Genomic DNA, 18,578 nt, shown 5'->3' on the forward strand with positions numbered 1-18,578 from the left:
CTTTTACATGTAGCTGTCCAGTTTTTCCAGCACCACTTATTGAAGAGACTATTTTTTCTCCATTTTATATCTTTGCTCCTTTGTCATTGATTAGTTGACCATAGGTGCGTGGGTTTATGTCTGGGCTTTGTATCTTGTTCCATTGATCTATGTTTCTGTTTTTGTGCCAGTACCATATTGTCTTGATTACTGTAGCTTTGTAATATAGTCTGAAGTCAGGGAGTCTGATTCCTCCAACTCTATTTTTTTCCCTCAAGACTGCTTTGCCTATTTGGGGTCTTTTGTGTCTCCATACAAATTTTAAGATTTTTTGTTTTAGTTCATAAAGAATGCCATTGGTAATTTGATAGGTATTGCATTGAATCTGTAAATTGCTTTGGGGAGTATAGCCATTTTCACAATATTGATTCTTCCAATCCAAGAACATGGTATATCTCTCCATCTGTTCGTGTCATCTTTACTTTCTTTCGTCAGTGTCTTATATTTTCTGCATACAGGTCTTTTGTCTCCCTAGGTAGGTTTATTCCTGGGTATTTTATTCTTTTTGTTGCAATGGTAAATGGGAGTGTTTCCATAATTTCTCTTTCAGATTTTTCATCATTAGTGTATAGGAATGCAAGAGATTTCTGTGCATTAATTTTGTATCCTGCAACTTTACCAAATTCATTGATTAGCTGTAATAGTTTTCTGGTGGCATCTTTAGGATTCTCTATGTATAGTATCATGTCACCTGCAAACAACAACAGTTTTACTTCTTCTTTTCCAATTCGTATTCCTTTTATTTCTTTTTCTTCTCTGATTGCCGTAGCTAGCACTTCCAAAACTATGTTGAATAATAGTGGTGAAAGTGGACATCCTTGTCTTGTTCCTGATCTTAGAGGAAATGCTTTCAGTTTTTCACCATTGAGAATGATGTTTGCTGTGGGTTTGTCATATATGGCCTTTATTTTGTTGAGGTAGGTTCCCTCTATTCCCACTTTCTGGAGAGTTTTTATCATAAATCAGTGTTGAATTTTGTCAATAGCTTTTTCTGCATCTATTGAGTTGATCATATATTTTTTATTCTTCAATTTGTTAATATGATGTATCACATTGATTGATTTGCGTATATTGAAGAATCCTTGCATCCCTGGGATAAATCCCACTTGATCGTGGTGTATGATCCTTTTAATGTGTTGTTGGATTCTGTTTGGTAGTATTTTCTTGAGGATTTTTGCATCTATATTCATCAGTGATATTGGTCTGTAATTTTCTTTTTTTGTAGTATCTTTGTCTGGTTTTGGTATCAGGGTGATGGTGGCCTCATAGAATGAGTTTGGGAGTGCTCCTTCCTCTGCAATTTTTGGAAGAGTTTGAGAAGGATGGGTGTTAGCTTTTCTCTAAATGTTTGATAGAATTCACCTGTGAAGCCATCTGGTCCTGGACTTTTGTTTGTTGGAAGATTTTTAATCTCAGTTTCAATTTCATTACTTGTGATTAGTCTGTTCATATTTTCTATTTCTTCCTGGTTCAGTCTTGGAAGGTTATACCTCTCTAAGAGTTTGTCCATTTCTTCCAGGTTGTCCATTTTATTGGCATAGAGTTGCTTGTAGTAGTCTCTTAGGATGGTTTGTATTTCTGCAGTGTCTGTCGTAACTTCTCCTCTTTCATTTCTAATTTTATTGATTTGAGTCTTCTCCCTCTTTTTCTTCATGAGTCTGGCTAATGGTTTATCAATTTTGTTTATCTTCTCAAAGAACCAGCTTTTAGTTTTATTGATCTTTGCTATTGTTTTCTTTGTTTCTATTTCATTTATTTCTGCTCTGATCTTTATGATGTCTTTCCTCCTGCTAACTTCGGGTTTTGTTTGTTCTTCTTCCTCTCGTTCCTTTAGGTGGAAGGTTAGATTGTTTACTTGAGATTTTTCTTGTTTCTTGAGGTAGGAGTGTATGGCTATAAACTTCCATCTTAGAACTGCTTTTGCTGCATCCCATAGGTTTTGGATCATCATGTTTTCATTGTCATTTGTCTATAAGTATTTTTTTATTTCCTCTTTGATTTCTTCAGTGATCTCTTGATTATTTAGTAACGTATTGTTTAGCCTCCATGTGTTTGTGTTTTTTACGTTTTTTTCCCTGTAATTCATTTCTAATGTCATAGCGTTGTGGTCAGAAAAGATGCGTGATATGATTTCAGTTTTCTTAAATTTACTGAGGCTTGATTTGTGACCCAAGATGTGATCTATCCTGGAGAATGTTCCATGCGCACTTGAGAAGAAAGTGTAATCTGCTGTTTTCAGATGGAATGTCCTATAAATATCGATTAAATTTATCTGGTCTATGGTGACATTTAAAGCTTGTGTTTCCTTATTAATTTTCTGTTTGGATAGTCTGTCCACTGGTGTAAGTGAGGTGTTAAAGTCCCCCATTATTATTGCATTACTGTCGATTTCCTCTTTTATAGCTGTTACAAGTTGCCTAATGTGTTGAGGTGCTCCTATGTTGGGTGCATATATATTTGTAATTGTTATATCTTCTTGGATTGATCCCTTGATCATTATGTAGTGTCCTTCCTTGTCTCTTGTAACATTCTTTATTTTAAAGTCTATTTTATCTGGTATGAGTATTGCTACTCCAGCTTTCTTTTGATTTCCATTTGCATGGAATATCTTTTTCCATCCCCTCACTTTCAGTCTGTATGTGTCCCTAGGTCTGAAGTGGGTCTCTTGTAGACAGCATATATATGGGTCTTGTTTTTGTATCCATTCAGCATGCCTGTGTCTTTTGGTTGGAGCATTTAATCCATTCACATTTAAGGTAATTATCGATATGTATGTTCCTATTACCGTTTTCTTAATTGTTTTGGGTTTGTTTTTGTAGGTCCTTTTTTTTTTTTTTTTTTTTTTCAATTGAAAAGTATGGTAACCATATTTACTCATTAAATACTATTTTTCTAAAACACAACATGGAAACATCTAGCATGCATGTTTAATCTCAGTACAATGGATTCAAAACCAAGCATACATGTTACATGCATCAAGGCTAAATTACAAATTATCATAGTCATCATCATCATCGTCATCATCATCATCATCATCTTCACGTTTTCTTTTCAATGCATTTGATGCTTCATTGGCAGTATTCTGTGATGACACCATGTTAGTGGTAATAAGAATATTTTTGGACCCAATTAGTGATGGATTAATTAGAACATTCTGAACTGCTGATGTTACAGGAATTGATGCTTTTACAGCTGGGGATTGTGAAGTGGGCATCTGTACTGTGAACCTTTGCCCTGTGAGGGACACTGGAGTCCCTACTTTAGTTGAAACAGACATGGTTTGTGGGGTTGGTGTGCCAAGCGTGGGAGTACTTGGTCTGCTAGTAACTGAACCAACACTTAACCGTGGAACTGTTATTCTTCCTGCAGAAGTAGATGCCTTTTTTTGTAAGGATTTAAGTCTATAATTTGGAGCAGTCAAGCAATATCTATCAGGTGGCAATCTAGGACCTGAATATGGCTTGATTAATGGCAAAGGGGTTTGATTCCTTTGCCTTGCAATATCTAATAAAAAATCTCTTGGGGGAGGAGAGGTAAAAGACTGGTCAGCACGACACTGGATTGCCAATCGCACATCATCTGCATCAACAGTAGCCTTCTTAGCATGACTTGAATAAATTTTTGCATCATCTAGAATTGTGGTCACATATCGGAAGGCAAACTCCAACATCTGATTTATAACTCTTGGTTCATATTCTGTAATCCCCATATCCTTCAGGATTTGTGCCATCATCTGTGCATCTTTTGGCATGCTCTTGGGAGAAGCCATCTTGCCAGACTCCATGATATCCGGTGATCAGACTTCTCGAGCTAAATCACCCACATTAACGTATTTCAGTCCTGATCTTGATGCAAGTTCTTTGCCTAGCGTGGTTTTTCCAACCCCTGGTGTACCGGTGAGCAGGATGTTCGGAAGCAATATGGTCTTCGCCGCGCTGGCTCCCGACGCCTCAGCACAGGTGCCCTACACGCCTGTAGGTCCTTTTTGTCTTGTGTTTCCCACTTAGAGAAGTTCCTTTAGCATTTGTTGTAGAGCTGGTTTGGTGGTGCTGAATTTTCTTAGCTTTTGCTTGTCTGTAAAGGTTTTGATTTCTCCATCAAATCTGAATGAGATCCTTGCCGGGTAGAGTAATCTTGGTTGTAGGTTCTTCCCTTTCATCACATTAAGTATATCATGCCACTCCCTTCTGGCTTGTATAGTTTCTGCCGAGAAATCAGCTGTTAACCTTATGGGAGTTCCCTTGTATGTTATTTGTCTTTTTTCCCATACTGCTTTCAATAATTTTTCTTTGTCTTTAATTTTTGCCAATTTGATTACTATGTGTCTCGGCATGTTTCTCCTTGGGTTTATCCTGTATGGGACTCTCTACGCTTCCTGGACTTGGGTGGCTATTTCCTTTCCCGTGTTAGGGAAGTTTTCGACTATAATCTCTTCAAATATATTCTTGGGTCCTTTCTCTCTCTCTTCTCCTTCTGGGACCCCTATAATGCAAATGTTGTTTTGTTTAATGTTGTCCCAGAGGTCTCTTAGGCTGTCTTCATTTCTTTTCATTCTTTTTTCTTTAGTCTGTTCCGCAGCAGTGAATTCCACCATTCTGTCTTCCAGGTCACTTATCCGTTCTTCTGCCTCAGTTATTCTGCTATTGATTCCTTCTAGTGTAGTTTTCATTTCAGTTATTGTATTGTTCATCTCTGTTTTTTTGTTCTTTAATTCTTCTTGATCTTTGTTAAACATTTCTTACATCTTCTTGATTCTTGCCTCCATTCTTTTTCCCAGGTCCTGGATCATCTTCACTATCATTATTCTGAATTCTTTTTCTGGAAGGTTGCCTATCTCCACTTCATTTAGTTGTTTTTCTGAGGTTTTATCTTCTTCCTTCATCTGGAACATAGCCCTCTCCGTTTTCATCTTGTCTATCTTTCTGTGAATGTGGTTTTTATTCCACTGGCTGCAGGATTGTAGTTCTTCTTGCTTCTGCTGTCTGCCCTCTTGTGGATGAGGCTATCTAAGGGGCTTGTGCAAGTTTCCTGATGGGAGGGACTGGTGGTGGGTAGAGCTGGCTGTTGCTCTGGTGAGCAGAGCTCAGTAAAACTTTAATCTGCTTCTCTGCTGATGGGTGGGGCTGGGTTCCCTCCCTGTTGGTTGTTTGGCCTGAGGCGACCCAACACTGGAGCCTGCCCAGGCTCTTTGGTGGGGCTAATGGCACACTCTGGGAGGGCTCACGCCAAGGAGTACTTCCCAGAACTTCTGCTGCCAGTGTCCCTGTCCTCATGGTGAGACACAGCCACACCCCGCCTCTGCAGAAGACCGTCCAACACTAGCCGGTAATTCTGGTTCAGTCTCCTATGTGGTCACTGATCCTTCCCTTGGGTCCTGATGAGCACACTACTTTGTGTGTGCCCTCCAAGAGTGGAGTCTCTGTTTCCCCCAGTCCTGTCGAAATCCTGCAATCAAATCCTACTAGCCTTTAAAGTCCGACCCTCTAGGAATTCCTCCTCCCATTTCCGGACCCCCAGGTTGGGAAGCCTGATGTGGGACTCACAACCTTCACTCCAGTGGGTGGGCTTCTGTGGTATAAGTGTTCTTCATTTTGTGGGTCACCCACCCACCAGTTATGGGATTTGATTTTATTGTGATTGTGCCCCTCGTACCGTCTCATTATGGCTTCTCCTTTGTCTTTGCATGTGGGGTATCTTTTTTGGTGATTTCCAGTGTCTTCTTGTTGATTATTGTTCAGCAGTTAGTTGTGATTTCAGTGTTCTTGCAAGAGGGAGTGAGAGCACATCCTTCTACTCTGCCATCTTGAACCAATCTCCCTACTGTAGTTTTAATTTGCATTTTTTGGAATATATTTATATGTGCATGGACACCATTTTTAGATTGAATGCTCTGAAAATTATTTCTTTTTGGGAGAAGTGTATCTGTGTGTGAGTTGAGACTGGAGGGCCTCAGGAAGAATGAGGAGGATGAAGCATAACTTGAACTCACATTGGTGGAGAGTTCACTCTGGGGGAGATGGGATTTGGAGCAATGATACTGTTGTACTGTTTTCCTAAATCCTTCCTTGTAGGGGTATAGTACTTCTAGAAATTACTGAAGCCTAGAGGTTATTATCCTGGGGTGGGGTGGGGCTGAGGGTGGAGATTTGTATATAAGAGGTGGAATTTTCTGTAAACACGTGGACATCAGACAGTTGTTCTGAAATTAGAGAGGCCATCTAGGAGAAAACACAGGTGGGAGTTTGGAGTGGAGTTTGCGAGCAACCATGCAAAAGAGTAAGTCTCAATATTTCAAGAAATATCAAATAGGAGACTAGATTTCTTACAATTACCCAAGATGGAGGTTTGAATTATTTTATTTATACTTTTTTTTTATATCTCAAGTATTTTCCCTGTGTCATAGATATCGCAAATATTTTCCTCCATTTATTGTGTCCTTTTTTAATGTTTATGGTAGCTTTTGTTTTTTGACCTATAGACATATTCTTTTCTTTTATGATTTTCATCTTTAGTGCCTGGCTGTTATTCACATTTTTCCAGGTGAAATTTTTAATCATTTGGCTAAGTTTTTTAAATGGCAGTGGAATTCTGTGAATTTGATTAATTTAGGTAAAATTGACATTTTTGTGGTGTTGAATTTTTCAATTTGAGACATATTACATCTGTCCTTTTATTTTCTAATTATTTTTAAAAATTTTTTATTGGACTATAGGTGATTTACAATGTTGTGTTAGTTTCAGGTGTACAGCAAGGTGATTCAGTTATACATATACTTATATCTATTCTTTTTCTAATTCTTTTCCCATTTAGGTTATTACAGAATATTGAGCAGAGTTCCTTGTGGTATACAGTCGGTCCTTGTTGGTTATCCATTTTAAATAGAGCACATCTGTCCTTTTAATTTTTTATGTTTTTCAGAAAATTTTTCTACTTGTATTGCCTTTGCTTTCTTTATGCAAGTCCTGCATATTCCTTAAGTTTATTCCTAGATATTTTATATTTTTTGTTGCTCTATTTTGTAATTTCTAATGGACTAATATTGGAATATTAGAAAACTTTATTTTAAAGTATTAATTAGTAAAAAGCTGGTTTCTTACTAGTTTTAATAGTCTTTCCAGTTGTTTTTTCTGTTGGTCTAGGATGGCATCAGCAGTAAATAATAATGATTTTGCCTTTTCCTTTTCAAAAAATATATATCCCTTGTTTTGTTAGCTTCTCTGCTTGTGTTGGTTAACACTTCTAGAATGATTTTAAATCATAGTGGTAACAGGATCCATTCTTGCCTTATATCTACTTGAAAAGAGAATGTCTTTGTAGCACTGGTTCTCAAAGTCCCATCTCATATTCTTTAAAAAAAGAGTTCAGTAGTCAAATATATTTTGGAGACAAATATTAATATATTTAAGGCTCTGAAGCATCTGTAGTAAATATACTTCTTTAAATTTGTTTAATATATGCTTGCCACTTTCTAATAGTATTTAATAATGAACTGTAAACTCCTCATCCCTTATTTTTTTAACACAAGAACTACAGTCTTATTCAACTAGTGCTCTACATGTTTAAGTGTGTTATTGGATTTGGTTTTAAGCAATTTTAAGCCCACTTTACATAAATTCCTTTGATTCCTATTTTACTAGTAGTTGAATGACAACTCTTACAAAATACATTTTAGTATTTACTTATGATTTAAATGCATTTTCCTTTGATCAATCTGATAATTCATATTAATAGATTTTTTATATTAAACTATCTTTGAATTCCAAAAATGAACCATTCCATGACCATGGGGTTTCATATCTTTGGTATTCTTCTTATTTGCTAATATTTTATTTAATATTTCTGGATTTACTCTCACAAATGGTATTGATCTCTAGTTGTCTTTAACATGTTGTTATCAGCCTTATGCCAGCTTTATAAAATGAATTAAAGTCTTTCTTACTTTCTCTGTACCCCAGACCAGTATTGTAGCATAAAAATTCTCTGTTCCTCAAATATTTGAAAGAACTTGCTGGTGGAGCACATAGGGTCTGATGCATATTTTGGAAGTAGTTCTTTGACAACCCTTTCAGTGTCTTTCATGGTATATCCAGATTTTCTCTTTGGTCAGTTTTTGTGGCAGGTTGAGTGCATCAAAGGACCCAGTTAATGATATCCTTGTATCCATGTTCTTTGCAGTGTGGCTTTGCAGCTCTTCCCATCAAAATGTGAATTTCCTTTCTCAGCACCTTAAATCTTGGCTGACCTTGTAACTTGCTTTAGTCAGTAAAATCTGATAGAAGTGACAATGTTTCATTTCCAAGCCTGGGCCTCAAGTAGACTTGTGTAATTCTGCTCTTGCTCTTGGAACCCTGCTACCTCTATGTGAATAAACCCAAACTAGCCTGCTGGAGAATGAGAGAGCACATGGAGGAAACTGCAGTGTCCCATCCAAGACCATCCTAGACTGCCTGAAGACAGTCATCTGCTAAACATGTGCAAGATCCCAGGAAGATTAGCAGAGCTGCCTAATCAATCTTCAGTTGACTGCAAACTAATGAGTGAGCCCAACAAGATCAGAAGAACTGCACAGCTGACACACAGACTCATGAGCAGTAATAAATGCTTATTGTCTTAAAATACTGACTTTATTGTGCAGCTCTTGTTAACTAATAGTTATATTTCCTTAGAAAATTATCCTTTATGATGATAGTTTAAAATTTATTGCAATAGTTTTATATGGCTTTCTCTTATGAATTTTCTGTATTTCCTTCATATTGGTAGTAATACCTTCTTTCTTAATGTTTTTACTCATTTCCTTTTGTGTGTAACTATGTGTTTAGTTTTGCCAACGTTCTATTTTATTGGTCTTTTCAAATAATACACTTCTAAAATATACTTAACTGTAATATGCTCCAGTATATAATTCTCTTATTTCTTCTCATATTTTCTTTTTTGTATTTTCCTGGAATTTATTCTGTTGCTATTTTTTTCTAAATTTTTTCATTTAAATTCTGACTTCATTTTTGTTATTTTTTATTTAATAAAAATGCATTAAGACTATGAATTTTCCTCTCAATTCAGCTTTGGCAGAATTCGTGTTTTAAGGTACAACATTGTCATCTTTGTTATGTCTTATTATATATAAATTATAATTATAATCACTTTTATTTCTTGTTTCACTATAAAATTATATAGAAAATGAATTTTTGGTTTTTAAGTGTCTTTGAAGTTTTCTACTTATCCTTTAGTTATAAACTCCCAATTTTATGGCACTATGATCAGAAAATTTGGTCATTACAATTTTGAGAACATGAGAATTTTGGGGTGGCTTGGGAGAGTGTTACTTTCTGAAAATAAACCCCTCAATTTTCAACCAAAACAAACCCCTTGATTTTGCTTATTAGTAAAAGGTGGGACTCTTTATAGTTCGGGTGTTCAATAATACATTGGGTAGTTATTATAATATTATAGAAGAGAATTATAAAACAAACAAGAAGGAGGTAATAGGAAATGCGCACAAGAAATGTTGATGGAATTGCCAGGATAAGCAGAAAGGGAAAAGAAATTCTTGTTAGCACTGGTCTTGTTCGATAATGTTGCCTTACTGTTTTAGTTTAGTTAAGGATTGTGTAAGTCAAGACACCCTGAATGTTGTCCCATCCCCCATCCTACACCCACTCATCCTAGTCCATGGGAATATAACTTTTATCACTTGGGGAAAAACAGCAATTTTGCCAGCAGGTACCAACAGGTATAACAGTCATGGTGTGGACCTGCGTGTAGGTTCTGTCACCTAGACTGCCCTGGGGAGAAAGCTATGGGGTTTCCCACCTGGGTGGCTAACTGGGAGACATGGTTCATAATGAGAACAGCCAGGCAGTAATGATCTAGGATGCCTAGATACAAGAAACCCACCAACCCTTGCAAATGACTTTTACCAACAATAAATAAGATATCCATGTCTAACTTCAAACTACTGTGTTATATACAAGCTATATTCTTAATATATATTGATATGATCCCAGCTGATAATTTTGCTGCTATTCACATCTTTGTCAATGAAAGACTGGATATAAATTTTTACCAGAAAATCGAAAGGAATTTCAGATCTCTTCACTATCAAAAATACAATACTTTCTTCTTTTTATCTCTGACATTAAAAAAAATACAATTTTATCCAGTTTTGTTAGTTTTTAATATTAAAGAATAGGAGAAGAGAAGGGAATTAGTTATGGCTTATTAATCAGCTGGGTCAAACTATGCTTGTCAAATGGATGATTTGAAGGAGGTAAAGTACTTTGAAAGAAATAAATATTGTGTAACAGTAAATCTTGACTAGATTCTGAAATAGATAAACAGAGACTAAAATTATTCAATCTCTTTTTTAGGGGAAGAAATGTTTTTTTGCACATCAGGAAGGAAACCACCAGGGGGCCTAGTAGTGTACAGGCTTGGTAAGTTGAAGTTCGAGGTTAATATGGCTGCATCCTTCCACCCTGTGTTAAGTTGCCAAGAGCCCTTAGCAACTGCAGATATCAGGGAGTATTTCCGTTTTTCTTTTTTCTTGCTAGATGTTTATGAAAATGAAAAAAACCCCAACACATTTAAACAAAATTCTATACCTGAGGTAGAAAATCTAAAGTCCAAAGGGCTGAATCTAGGCCTTTGCTTAATAATTATTCCATGTATGAGGACAATTCTGAAAACAAGTCTATTTTATCAGTAGTTGCAGGTTCAATTTCAGTAACATTTTTAGTGGGGGTAATTATAACCTACATGACAATGTATATAAATGAGTAAGCAGTAACTTGTGACTTTGTTGCTGATTGTATCTGTCAGGGTTTGGGACAAGTTTTAGAAGTCACCCTATAGAGGACCCTGTCCTCCATGTACCTCCTAGGTCCCTGTTTAATGTTTCTTTGTGTCATTCCCCCAGCTTCTATAGGCCTTTGCTTTTAGCCACCCACACCTCTCTGAGGACTGACCTTGTGTCCCTGGAGTCACTTTCTCTGCAAGCACAGGGTGTCCCCCTGCACCCACAGTGTGGCCCATAGCCAGTGACAGATGGTGTGAGGGTCTGAAAGCCCAGCTAGCTACCTTGCCTCAACTTAGGTCAACCTCTGAGATATAATTTATCACCAGAGAACTTCTGTGAGACCTGGCTGAGACTGGAACTATGCCAAAATTTTACCCTAACTTGGCTTCTTCCCTTTCCCAGTCCCACTCCCCCTCCCCCAACCCCTTAATGGTTTCTCCTAGAAGCTCTTCATTAATAATTTACTTGTATACAAATGCTCATCTCAGACCTGCTTCTGGAAAACGTGACCCAAGACACAACTTAAGTATTTTAAGAAGGGATTTAATACAGGGAAGTACGTGCTTTCAAAATCATTGAAAGAGAGCAGAAATCAGAGGCCACCCTTAATTTTAAGAATATACTGCCACAGGGGACTTCCCTGGAGGTCCAGTGGTTAAGACTCTGCTCTTCCAATGCAAGGGACACTGGTTTGATCCCTGGTTGGGGAACTAAGATTTCACATGCAAGCTGCATGGCCTGGCCAAAAAATAAATAAATTAATTAATTAAATAAAATAAAAGAATATACTGCCATAGTCATAATCCAAGGGAAGCTGCTGCCACCATGGGCACAACTACTTCTCAGCAACTAAAGCTGGTGACTAGACATCAGAATACTGTGCCTGGCTACTGTCATGTAGATGCCATGTCTTTAAGATGTTGCTTCCAGCTGGAACTATCTAAAATCTAGAGCACATTGGGTCTGACTCAGTTCCAACTTCCTACTCATGATACTGCAGCTAACTTGCAGAGCCTATTTTAAATGTAGAACCTAGCTGCAAGGGAGTCTGGGAAATGTATTTTTTACTTCTCAGTTTCCACAGTACAGGAAGACACCCTAAAAGTAAGTAGAAACAGTAACTGGTGGCTAATTGATCATAATCACAACACTAGGGATGACAGGAAATGAATCAACATGCATTAACTTCAGGGACCTTGTGTGTAATGTATTTTGCCTGGGACATGTGTCTGCTACTCTCAATTCCTACTCTACCCCAGAGCTGGCTAATCGGTACTCATCTTTAGTGTTTGCTTTACATCAGCGTTTTTCAAACTACAGGTTATCACTAATTAAAGGGTCATAAAATTACTGTAGTAGGTGTAGTAGGTATTTTTTAGCAAGAGAAAAAGTATAGAATTAAATGAAATAGAATAGAAAAATTGTATTGTTTCATGAGATGTCTGTTTTGGTTTTGTGTGAATAAGTGGGTTGCACTCTAGATTATATTTCTTAGTGTGGATCATGGTCAAAAGGCTTGAAAAACAGTCCCTTAAATGTAACTCCCTCAATTCCATGGTATTTTAAGTCTGGGTGTGGTACCTCTCCTGTGTATTGCAGGGAACTCTGATTCACTCATGACAGTTCTTATTGCACACACACACACACACACACACACACCACTCACACACATTCACTGTCTGTGCTTCTCATTAGACTCCAGCTCCCAGAGGAGAGGTCAGGTACTGTGTTTGTCTTGCTTTCTGTTACCTTGGCATGAGGTCTGTCACATAGTAGCTTTTTACATCTGTTGAATGAATAAAGGAAAAAGGGATTGTTTTGGACCCTTGTACCATTTAGCTACTCCTAGGATTCGTAAGAAGACTCAAGACTCAGAGAAGACTTTGAAGAAGTACATAAGCTAGAAATAAGATTAGTAACAGGAGAACTGAAAGGATATCCCAGCACAGATCAACCAGTAATATAGAGCAAAAGCATCATGGTTCCTCTTCACAGAGGAGAAACTCTGACCAGATCAGCATAGAGACTCCTCCTCTAGCCTCACTGCAAAGGCTAGTCACCAGGTCCTTAGTGCAGGGGAATAGGAAGCATGTGAAAAACACATTCCAAATGGGTTTGTGTAATTTATTGACTAAAGTTCTCGTCTGAGTGTGGGTTCCATTATTCTCAAAAAGTCTTTATGTATTCCCTAGGAAGTCTTGAATCAACGAACCCTTAATGGAATGATATGTAGATCATATCATTCCTTTAAGGGTTAGGTGTTCCTACCTAACCACAGAGTGAAGATTCTTGTGAGTAAAGCCAGTAAACAGTCTCTTACCCCTTGGAGAATTCTTCTGGAGGGTGGGTATGTGCAACTACCATGTTACTTAATGAAATGTACTGATGGTGAGTTGAGTCATAGTACAACAATATATTAAAAATAATAAATGAATAAAGTCAGCATATATTAAATGTTTATTATGTGCCAGTGACTGTGCTAAGAATGTTATGTCATGTAATTCTTACAACTCTGGAAGGTTTTAGCCATATTTTACAGGTCAGAAAACTCAGATTCAGAGAGAGTAACTAACTTGCTCAAGGTGGTGGAGCAAAGACCTGGCAGTGAGGACTCAAACCCAGATCCATCTCACTCCTGCGCTTATGCTCTCAACCACTCTGGCAAATCAAGTGGTGACTAATTGTCTAATCCCTTTTCTAGCCCTTAAGTATTGCCTTCTGCTTCTTTGTGGCCCAAGATCTATTTTAATTTTTCCTGTGGTTGATGACCCATGATATAAGATTCCACATTCATATACCATAATTGCAAAAAGCTTATGTGGATGGCCAAGAAAAACTTCCCCTTCAGATTGCAATCACTTGGAAACACTTGCCTTCACTCTCTAAGCTTGGATTTACGGTTGGAATGCATAAGCATTCTGAGTTATTCTGCTTGTTCATTTATTTAAAAACAAATTTGTTGAATACTTACTACGTGTCAGGCAGAATTCTAGACATTGGAGATACTGACCAAGTCCCTTCTCTGACAAAGTTTACATTCTCATATCGACATTATCTTATTGGAGGAGATAGATAATTAAATTTCAATTTGATGTCTATAACATAAAAGGTGGTAGGGGGAGGGGCAATACAGTGGTAGGGGATTAAGTGATATAAACTAAATATTATGTATAAAATAAGCTACAAGGATATATTGTACAACACAGGGAATACAGCCAATATTTTATAATAACTATAAATGGAGTATAACCTTTAAAAATTGTGAATCACTATATTGTACACCTGTAACTTATATAATATTGTACATCAACTATACTTCAATTAAAAAAGTGGTAATAAGTACTAATAAAACCAGTATTGGGAGATAGTGGCAGCTGTATATGTGTGTGAATGTGTAATGTATTTTTTCTGGAATGGTCAGGGTAGGCTTTTGTGATAAGATGACATTTGAGAAAGGATATAAAAAAATGAGAGAGTCCTGTGGATATGTGGGGTAGCACTTTCAAGGCAGAGGACCAACCAGGGTAAAGGCCCTGGGGTAGAAGTGCGTTTGGCTAGTCTGAGAAACAGCAAGGGGGCGGATTTCACTGTAGTTAAGTGAGGAGGAAATGGTAGAGATAAATGTAAGATAATATTTGGTCTTATAGGCTCTGGTCAGGACTCTGGCTTTACTCACAGTGAGACATTATAGAACATTTATCAGGGGAGTAGCATGATCTGAGTTACTTTTCCGAAGGATCACTCCTGTTGATGGAGGGAGGCTATAATAAAGGGAGGCAACGATGGAGGCTGAAAGCCAGCCAAAAGAGGAGGCTATGGGAGTACCCCAGGTGTAACAAGGATTGGACTCACATGGCAGTGGTGGAGCTGGAAGAAAGAGGTGAGAACCTGGATATAATCTGAAGAGAAACTTATAGGATACAGAGTTCAGGTGAGTGGATGGGGCTGGAGATATTTCAGGGGAGTTGTCAGCATAGAGATGGGACTGAATGAGACATTTGAAGAGGGAAGGTAGAGAGAGGGAAGAAGAGGTCCTAGGATTGAACTCCGGGACACCAGTGTTCAGAGGTCAGAAAGATAAGGAGGAGCTGACCAAAATGCCAGAGAAGGAGTGGACAATGATGGACCAGGGAAACCAAAAAGTGTGGCATTCTGGCCAGAGCCAAGTAAAGAAAGTGGTTCATGAAGTGAGGGATCAACTACATCAGATGCTGCTGAGAGGTTGAGTAGGACGGGTTTTAGATGATTGAGGATTTCCCATTGGATTCGACAACATTGAAACTGTTGACAATTTTGATAAGAGCTGTTTGGGGGAGTAGTGGCATAGAACAAGTGAGAAGAGGGTGTTGAGATAGCAGGAGAGATTCAATGAACTTGAAGAGATGGCAAAAAAAAATTTCTCAAACTAAAATGCAGGAGAAAAAGAATAATAATAATAAAAAAACCCCAGTCAGAACAGAACGTCCAAAACCTGCAGGATAATTTCAAAAGGTATAATATACATGTAACTACAATACCAGAAATAAAGCAGAAGAAATAGTTGAAGTAATAATGACCAGGAATTTTCCAAAATTAATTACAGACACCAAATCACAGAATCAGAAACCCAGATAACAACAGGCAGGATAAGTACAAAAAGACTACCCTTACACACATTATATTCAAACTGCAGACAAAGAGAAGATTTTGAAAGAAGCCAGAGGAAAAGAGCTCTTACCTATAGAGGAACAAGGATAAGAATTACAACAGAACTTCCCTGGTGGTCCAGTGGTTAAGACTTCATGCTTCCACTGCAGGAGGTGCAGGTTTGATCCCTCGTTGGGGAAGTTCTGCATGCTGTGGTGCAGCCAAAAGGAAGGAAGGAAGGAAGGAAGGAAGGGAGGGAGGGAGGGAAGGAGGGAGGAAGGAAGGAAGGAAGGAAGGAAGAAGAAAGAAAGAAAGAAAGAAAAACAAACTCCTTATCATGTAAGAAAAAAGCAAAGTACTTAAAATGATGAAAGAAAAAAAAAATGCTACCAACTTAGTTTCTGTATCCAATGAAATTATCCTTCAAAGTGAAGGAAAAATAAGGTTTTTCTCAGGGAGATAAAACAGAAAATTCATTGCCAAAAGACCTGTCCTGCAAGAAATATTAAAAGAAGTTCTTTAGGGAGAAGGAAATTCATATTGTTAGAAACTTGGATCTATATAAAGCAGGGAGAAGCATCAGAGAAGAAATAAATGACGATGTATAAAATCATTTATTTTTCTTATTCTTAATTGTTCCAAAAGATAGCTCTTTGTTTTAATTAATGATAATAGCGATGCATTGGGTGATAATGTCATACAGATAAGTGAAGTGAAGGGCAGTGATGTCATAAGGGACAGGGAGATGAAGGGGGTACTCAGTTATGAGGTGCCTGCACTGCATGTGAAGTGGAACAGTGTTATTTGAAGGTGGACTTAGATTAATTATAAATGTGTATTGCCAACTCTAAGTCAACCATTCAAATTTCTTTTAAAAGAAGTATCATTGATAAGAGAGAAAATGGAATTATATAAAATGTTCAATTAATATCAGAGAAGGCAAAAAGAAAAAGAAAAAGAAAAAAAGAAACAAGGAATAAATACAATGAATAGAAAACAGTTACAAAGATGGTAAATAAGTTTACATTATATATCTTTGCATATACCATTGCTTGTTTTAAGGGACTTTTTCATTACCCTCCATCTCTCAGTTCCAAGCAGATCAGGTGTGAGGGTACCTGCTGCATTTGTGGGAACAGTTCCCACAGTTCCCACATCTGTGAGAACACAGAACAACAGTGCCCTCAGTTTGGGTTCCTTTGCCTATTCCTAGGCCTCTTTTGCCTTTGCCACCTCCTTTGTGCAGTTGACTTGAATGGAACCCGGGGAGTCTTAGACCAGAGGGAAAACCCTTGACCAATGTTGGGGAAGAATTGTTTATGCCAAAGGGAGACTGTGCTGACTGTTCTGCTCATTTCTCTGCCCCACAGAGCCCTCAGGAAAGATGTCTCACTCAGAATTTTCTCATAAGCTAATGTGGGTAGGAATGACAATAAACCCTTGGGGAAATAACCATACAATTCATATCCTGGAATTCCATGACGCTATCGACCCATGAGAATAATAAGCAAGTTCTGGCTCTGTGCTTGCCCCACTGGAATAGTCTAATTTCCAGGTGCATTTATCAAATGTTAGTTTTGCTATAAGTCATATACCACAAAGCTTCAAGAGTTGATATTGATCTAATGAGTAATCATTCGATAAATATTGTCAATTGACATAATGTTCAATTTTGGGATTCATATGGAGTAAGTAAAAGGGCTCTTGCCAGTGCAGGACCTTCAGAAATATTTCCATGTTTTTTCTCATCAAGCATCTCCTTCCCATGGTGCCTTTCTACCTCTTCTTCCTCTATTAAAATTCTATTTTTAATCTTTATTTTTACTGTAGAATTAACATAGGCTCATTTTGTCACAGTAAAAAATATACAAGTGATTCACTGTCATATTTATTTGTCACTGAACTGAGTCCATTCTTCATGCCCTATATAGAATTAACATTTAACTTGATCATGATAAATGTGTTTTCAAGTACTGAGAAACAATTGCCTAGGGTTATGACATTCTGGAGTGACAAAAGATCCAGTTCTCACTCTTCAGTTTTTCCTAGGGATTCCAAGAATGTCTGTTAGGAAAAAAATAGAATGTGCCTTTATTTTCCACACTCAACAAATACTGGTCAGTTTATTTGCCTTCAGACGTCTATCAAATATTAATCATTGTAAATTATCATTGTAAATTACTACAGCTTCAAGTTCCCAAGAGGGCATTTAAAATGTTTCCCATATTTTAATGCATTCAGATGCTTTCAAATAATTAGACCAAAATTTCCTAAATTGATGTTCCACGGATGTTAATAGCTTGCCACAAAAGTTTTTCGCTGAAATATTTTTGAGAAATTGTACTAAAATAACTTTAAAAGTATAATATACTAATATACATAATAAATTTCTAGAAAGGGATGTATTTTTAAATACTTGGACATTGTTTAATAGGACAGTTTTTAGAAGTCCCTGCATGATGAGTTATCAGTTAACAGGCAGTTTTATTATTAATTTTTAGTAGACATTTTCAAGGGAAACTATGGTAATATATTAAAATTCAAGAAGTCTGAACTCACAAAATACCTTAGTAACCTTGTTTGTGTTGTGATTGTTTTTGTGCATGAGGCAATCACTAATCATGTAGCTACTTGGCTTGAAGATAAGATGATAAAGTTTATGATAGAACCAATATTCTGGCTGATTAGAAGAGATGAAAAGATTCTTAGGACAGATCAAATACTGAGAGTAGGAAGCTGGAGGTGGGGATAGGTGGGGGGAGATTCTTGATAAAGAACTTGGAAGTTGGAAATAGGTCAAGGGGTTGGTGAAAGGAAGAAAGGAAGAAATGAACTGATTTCCCCAAAGCGATACAAAAGATCAGATCTTTTGTATCTGATCTGGATCTGTGTACTGGATCTGTAGCTGGATCTGTAGAGAGAACATCCAGAAATGAAGCAGTAGCATCCACTTCTTGCTCCAGAATATTAAGGAGCCTTCTCAGTTGTTGGCAGTTTATGGAATCCTATTATCCTAAACTGAGGAAGAAGAGACATATCCATGGCAGTTGGTATAGACTCCTTGCTGAGAAGAATGGAGGTGGCCAGAGAGAGCTCATACATGGTGAATAGGGAAGAA

The 18,578-nt window shown here is 37.3% G+C and overlaps 1 protein-coding gene across 1 annotated transcript; it reads right to left on the reverse strand.

Moving 5' to 3' along the window:
- Positions 1-2,905: 2,905 nt before the first annotated feature.
- Positions 2,906-4,003, reverse strand: LOC133085223 (transcription initiation factor TFIID subunit 9). Its single transcript, XM_061182160.1, has one exon. The coding sequence runs from the start codon at positions 3,821-3,823 to the stop codon at positions 3,026-3,028; it is 798 nt and encodes a 265-aa protein (XP_061038143.1). The 5' UTR covers positions 3,824-4,003; the 3' UTR covers positions 2,906-3,025.
- Positions 4,004-18,578: the final 14,575 nt, after the last annotated feature.

The sequence above is a fragment of the Eubalaena glacialis genome, chromosome 2, assembly GCF_028564815.1.
Source record: "Eubalaena glacialis isolate mEubGla1 chromosome 2, mEubGla1.1.hap2.+ XY, whole genome shotgun sequence".
Classification (NCBI taxonomy): Eukaryota; Metazoa; Chordata; class Mammalia; order Artiodactyla; family Balaenidae; genus Eubalaena; species Eubalaena glacialis.